The sequence below is a fragment of the Homarus americanus genome, unplaced genomic scaffold, assembly GCF_018991925.1.
Source record: "Homarus americanus isolate GMGI-L3 unplaced genomic scaffold, GMGI_Hamer_2.0 scaffold37909, whole genome shotgun sequence".
Classification (NCBI taxonomy): domain Eukaryota; kingdom Metazoa; phylum Arthropoda; class Malacostraca; order Decapoda; family Nephropidae; genus Homarus; species Homarus americanus.
In genome coordinates this window covers 1,166-7,557 of record NW_024730385.1, presented here as the reverse complement: position 1 = coordinate 7,557, position 6,392 = coordinate 1,166, and the positions used below count along the sequence as shown (strand labels likewise).

At 35.3% G+C, this 6,392-nt stretch overlaps 1 protein-coding gene across 2 annotated transcripts; it reads left to right on the top strand.

Moving 5' to 3' along the window:
• Positions 1 to 200: 200 nt before the first annotated feature.
• LOC121866961 (alpha-ketoglutarate-dependent dioxygenase alkB homolog 7, mitochondrial-like) lies at positions 201 to 3,378 on the top strand (the record flags this gene model as incomplete). Of its 2 annotated transcripts, XM_042366723.1 has the most annotated exon segments (3): positions 201 to 325; positions 1,777 to 1,923; positions 2,456 to 3,378. In XM_042366723.1, coding segments are annotated over 2 exon segments (258 nt in total), but the record flags the coding sequence as incomplete, so codon positions are not given.
• Between the last annotated feature and the right edge of the window lie 3,014 nt (positions 3,379 to 6,392).

The following is a 6,392-nucleotide window of genomic DNA, read 5'->3' as shown; positions in this document are numbered from 1 at the left end:
AATTCATGCAGTAATTCTTTTTTTTTAAATGAGCCTTCTAAAAGTTAAGCAAGTTTCTTCCATTTCTGTAAATAATTAAAAGTTTTATCATTTCATTATTGTAAAAAGGATTAGGGTTGAGGTACGATGATGTTAAATATATACGACTTAGACTAGCAGCAACACTGGGCAGTCTTAAAATATGAAAATTTTCTTTTCAGTTTTGTGGCAATATTATATGTGGCTTATGTTTGCTGAGTGATGCTGTGATGAGGCTCGTGCATGTAGAACACCATGACCAAGTTATAGACATCAACCTGCGGAGAAGATCGCTGTATGTAATGAAGTGAGTAGGTGGTGATTTTTTTTACAAAACTTAGGACACTTATGTCAGCTAATCTCTATGCACAAAACCATTATGGTGAAAAGTAAACCTTAGCACTTTTAGACTGATTAAAGTAAGACCAATCCAAAAATGTAAATAGTCTGTATGCTTGTGTTCCTGATGACACAGCAAGAGCAGTCCAGTGGCGACCCACCGGTTAATGCCCACTTTGTCTACTCTGAAAACATTATATACAGCCACTCCTCGACTTACGACAGGGTTAGGGACCCAAATCCAGGTCGTAAGTCGAAAATGCGAAGATAATACATAGAAAATCTAAAATGGGTGTCTCTTTTTCTTCTCAGCACCACAAAACTCGCTCTTTTACACTTGCCAGCCATTTTAAAGGGAATTACAGACGAAAATTTTGTCAGTACACAGCGCAATCACTAACGTCAGGACTCGAAAATACGTCATTTGAAAAAATTTTGGTACAACTGGGGTGGTCGTAAGTCGGGGGGTCGTATTTCGAGGAGTAGCTATATTCTCACAATGTCTGTTGTCAGTTAATGATGACCTGACCTAACCTAATCCTAATAGGAAGTAGACAGACTGAGTTGTTACTGACCCAGCTTCAGGGTTACCCATCGATGTGTCACATGGCACTAAAGCTGACTGCAGTATTATGATGGGGCAGCCTCACAGCGCACTACCCCTGAACTATCAGTGCTAGCCTATGAAATGCTCACCAGGTACCCTCTGTTCAGGCAGTGTGCCACCCCAGAAAATGCAGCATAGACCAGGGAATGGGCACAGGGTGGGAACAATTGGTCAAGCAGAGTCACAACTCCCTGAGGGAATCTGAGACTATAAATAATCTTTAAAGGTGTCATCATCATCTTACAATTCACCATATAATTTAGTCCTTAATAAGCCTTTAGTGTGTACTGTCTGACATTACTTTTGTAAAACGTCAATTTATGTGTATGTTATGTTATGGTAATGCCAATATGTAACACTGACATTTATAAAAGTTCAGATAGTATATATATATATATATATATATATATATATATATATATATATATATATATATATATATATATATATATATATATATATAAATGTAATATAACTATCAGCATATACCTAGATCAAGTGATTTATTATATATATATATATATATATATATATATATATATATATATATATATATATATATATATATATATATATATATATATATATATATATATATATATATATATATATATATATATATATATATATATATATATATTAAAAAGATACATGTGTATAGAATGTTTCACTTATATGCCTCACATTAACAATTATAACACTTTCCATGTGAGTTTATCACATTTTCCTATCTTTAGTTTGTAATTATACACCAAATTGTCCACTAATTTATTCTCAAGATTAACATAGATATTGTCTCTCCTTTCCGTAAGGGATGAATCCCGCTACAAGTACACCCACGAGGTTCTCGGAGCAAAAGAGTCGTATTTTGGCAGCCAACAAGTCCCACGGGAGAGAAGGGTGTCCATTATGTGTCGCAACTCCGCAACACAAGATGGAAGTTAATTTGACACTGAGTGGTAAATAAAAGGATTTTACCACATTTACTTCATAATTTAAATAACTTGAATAAATCATAAATATTTATATTACCTACAGTATTTGGTCAAAACTATGCCTCAATAACTGTACTCAATGCCGTGATTGGACTGTTAAGTTGATCTGTTCGTATGTGTATCCTTGTGTGTACAGTACGGTGGAGATGGAAACTATTATAATATTTTGTTGATTATTCTTCCCTAAAGGTTTTTGGTGAAGTGTTAATGAGACAAACAGCATGTACAGTAAAACCTCTATTTAACGGACCATATGGAGGGGGTAATATCGAGGGTCAGTTAGATATGAAACTTTCGTTAAACAAACTATATAGAGATGAAAGTCTGTTATATCAAGGGTCTGTTAAATGTGAAACCCCCTTTTAATGGATTATATAGAGAATGAAGTTTGTTGTATGGAGGTTTCACTGTATCTAATGAATGCAGCGCAATATTTGTGTATAGTGTCAGTGACAGTGATAAAGTTAACTGAAAATCTTGTACTCTTACTTTTCAGATCAAACATCATTATCAATCAGCAAGGGACAAACATACTCATTGTCATTTGTAACTGATATCAATTCTATGTTTTTTTTTTTTGTTTTTTTTTTTGTAAGGGATTCATTATATGTACTTAAAGAATAAAGCTTCCAAAAAGTGTTATAGTTGTTAAGAAAGGAAGTACAGTACGTGACAATGTCTTGTTTGTGATAATATTAGGCAAATTGATTCACAGTGATAGATTGACATGTAGGAGGTCCGATAATAGTGTGGAGAGTTATCTTGCCTTTAATAACGAGATGTCCTTACAGAGAGCGTAGCTTCTAATCACCCCGAGCGCTCGACTCCCACCACTCAGTCACGGTCCCGTGGAGTCACACCATTCGTGCCTCACACACACTGCCAGGACTATGTGATTATAACCTTTGTAGACAATGCCCTTCCCTCCCCAACCCACTTTTTTATTTCACCAAATTTGGTTAAAAATTCTGGTTTGTTTTTAAGAGCTGCAAAGATAACAGATTACCGGGTACTGTATCTTTAAATTGGGAGAAATTCATCCTTTTTGTTATAAGGAGAATTTTTGCACCATAAATTAGTATTTTGTTTTTGAATCACACTGAAATATTACAATGCCTCTGAAAATTGGTGGACGAGTGAGACAGACTTGGCCACTCGAGCGAATAGCCGTGAGTCGAGGCGTGAAATATAACTGTGAACAACTTCATATTTCAGTGATTCTGAACTTTTACAAATGTTAGATTTTGCATATTGTAGTTTTACTGGTATGTAATTTGTTTTAGTATAACTTATTGATGGTTAAAAATAAGTACAGTCAGTTCTGCTATAACGCAATAGTTGTGTTCTTGTAAAACATCGTGTTATAGAAATTCGCGTAATAGAAATAACAGGGCTTATGGAGAAAATAGGGTTAGGTGCAGATTACTACTCGAAATCGAAAAAAATTTAGTAGTTAGCCTAACACAAAGGATAGCACAGTCTAAATAAATGTTACATTCATATCTAATAATGAAATCATACAGTAAATGTAACACTTTACCTTGAAAAAATATGAATATAACTTGATGGGGGAGAAGGGTGATTTTGAGGTTGATATCATCGAGCTTCACTTCAAGGGTTATAGCCTTTCTTTTACGATCATCACCGGGAATGCGATCACCAGAACGCTTCTTGGAGATACTCTTCTTTACCATATTCACAGTTAATACCACAAAATTGGAGAAATAGTGAGCAAAAATCGCATTACAGCAAACAAGCGTTCGCGTTATACAGATATCGTTCCTCTATTCATAAATCGCGTTAGAGCCAATTCGCATTGTCAAAACACGCGTTATAGCAGAACTCACTGTACAGATGTATATATTAAATGCTTCCTCCAAAAGCGTGAATTTGTTATCAAAGTTTAACAGTTAATTCATGTAGTATAATATTTCTGTTAAACTTCTTACGTGCTCATGTTTGAAATAATAAATGTATGTACAGTATCTATATAATTTAGCTAAATATCTTTTTCGTCAGAAACGGTCATCCCAACGATTATGAATAAACTCATTTAGAAATACATCATTACTTCAGGATGAAATCGAACAGATTTGCAACAGCCAATCAGCTGCAACTCTTGAGGAGAGGGAGGGGCATCTTTTCTCAACTGGGAAAAATGCACAATAGCTAGTTACTGTATTGTGTATTCTGGAAGATTAGGCATTTTAATGGCATGACTGCAGTAATTTACTTTCTGAAGAGATGATGGTAACAAGAAGTCCTTGGCTGGAAGAAATGGGTTGTAATAGTTAGGTGTTCCAGTTGATAGTCAGTGTGCAAAAATCACCTGTAATATTTCTGTATTATGTCAGATGATTTGTGTGTTATGGTAATCTTTATTGAACTGTTAAAAAAAGTGTTAAAATTTTTGTCGTAGAGGCTCTGAAGAGGATCCCAATTAAATCAGCATTGATATTGAAACAGTTTATTTAGCCAGAAAAATACAAATACAGAGTTGATAATACAGTAAAACCTTGCCAATGTGAATTAATTGGGGGGGGGGGGGATGTCTGGGATAAGAGGTTGTCCACCTTAGAGCAAATTTTTCCCAAAAGACCACCATTTTAAACAAAAAAGAAGTACAGTAGGCTCTCATATTTGGACGCCTATTTAGACTGTAAAATCCTCGCGAAATTTAATTCGTCCAAATACAACTTCCTATGGAAAAAATTTAATTAAGTCTGGTACTTTCGATGTTTGGCTAAATTTTGCCTTATTTACAGTACTTTTGGGGCAAATTACTCCCTGTAATAAAGCAAAATATTAACAAACCAACAAAAATAACACAGATAAAGTTAAATAAAAACTAAAAACAACAGAAATTTTTTTTATGTTCTACAGCTTTAGCTAGAGTTGAACCTGATGACTTGGCAACTTCGCCATCTGAGTAAAAACACACACAACAACATTGGCTGTCCTTATGTTTTCAACTTTACCACCACTGGTGGGTAGAATTTTTTTTTTAAATTCAGAAACAATTAAAAAATAGGTAAATTTGCATTGTCACACCGTTCTCTGTTAGAAAATAAAAAATATATTTTTCTAGTGTATTTGTTCTAGTGTCTAGTTCTAGTGTTTAGGCCGAATATGACCTTTATTTCTGGCGGAAATTAGCCGTTTTTTTCGAATTTTTTTCGTTGAACGTTTTCCGAAAAAAATCATGGCAAAATACACCAAAAAATACTAGAAAAACAAAAACCAAACCTAACCTAACTGACTCTCACCATATGATGGAATCACTTATTTCTTACCTTATTGGCCTGGTTCTTGTTCGTCGTTGCATTCTGGGATTCTTACACAACGCCACATATGTTGGTCTTTGCGATATTTACATTGTCTTGCTCCTAGTACATTTTACTGAGGTTGGAAGAACACCATGCGATCGAAAAAATGCTATAGTTTCTACGTTTTTTTCCAAAAACTCGCAATCAGCTCCATATACTTTAAGTGACACCCATCACAGACTTCCATGGGCGGAACTGAACTTGAATTTCAAAATATGAGACCCAAAATGAAACTCGAATTTGATTGGTCCAAATATACTGCGAATTAAACCCAAAATCATTTTAATTGGTTCCAAAAGCAAAAACGCTTTTGATTGGCTGCGTGACGGGTACGGGAATGTATGCGCGTGATGATTTATGAAGGAGACACGTAGTGTTGGAGGTGAGGCATGCGATAATGGAGGAAAATCTTCCTCCATTAATGGAAGAAAAGCCGTTTTTTTCTAAAAACCAGTTTTTGTGATATGACCAAGAATGCAACGCTTAGCTTTAACCTAGGTATGTTAATGCCTAGCAATAACTCGCCAGGCCAACATACAGGCAATTAAAACATCTAATAATTACTTAATAAGTAATATTTGGAGGACACGTCGCTACCTGGCATTTAATTGCAATTGTCGAAACCCCCCCCCCATCGCACGCACTGCCACCTTCATCTCTTGCCTTAGAGCGAGCAGTAAATAAAAGACAACTCTCTAGGGGTGGAAATGGGTGGGTTATCAGTGTCACATTCTGGGTCATATCACAAAAACTGAATACAGTAAAAGTCCAAAAATCCGGATGCCAGAAATCCGGACCACCCGAGAATCCGGGACTTTTCGAAAACTCAATTTTTTTTTTTTTTAATTTAGCTGGCTTTTGTGTGTATGTGCACATGCGTGAGTGCCACAGCTGCACAGCGACAACAAGCGACCACACGGTCGCCACTTTAAAACGAGCAATCAAACTGTGACAACGTCTGTAATTTTGAGTCCTACTCTTTCCATTTACAGAGTACTGTACAAGCCCATAATAATGGCTCCTAAAGTAGATAAACTTAGTTGTGTGAAGAGAAAGAAGAACACGTTGAAATTGAGTGACAAACTTGAAATAATTAAGAAACTAGAA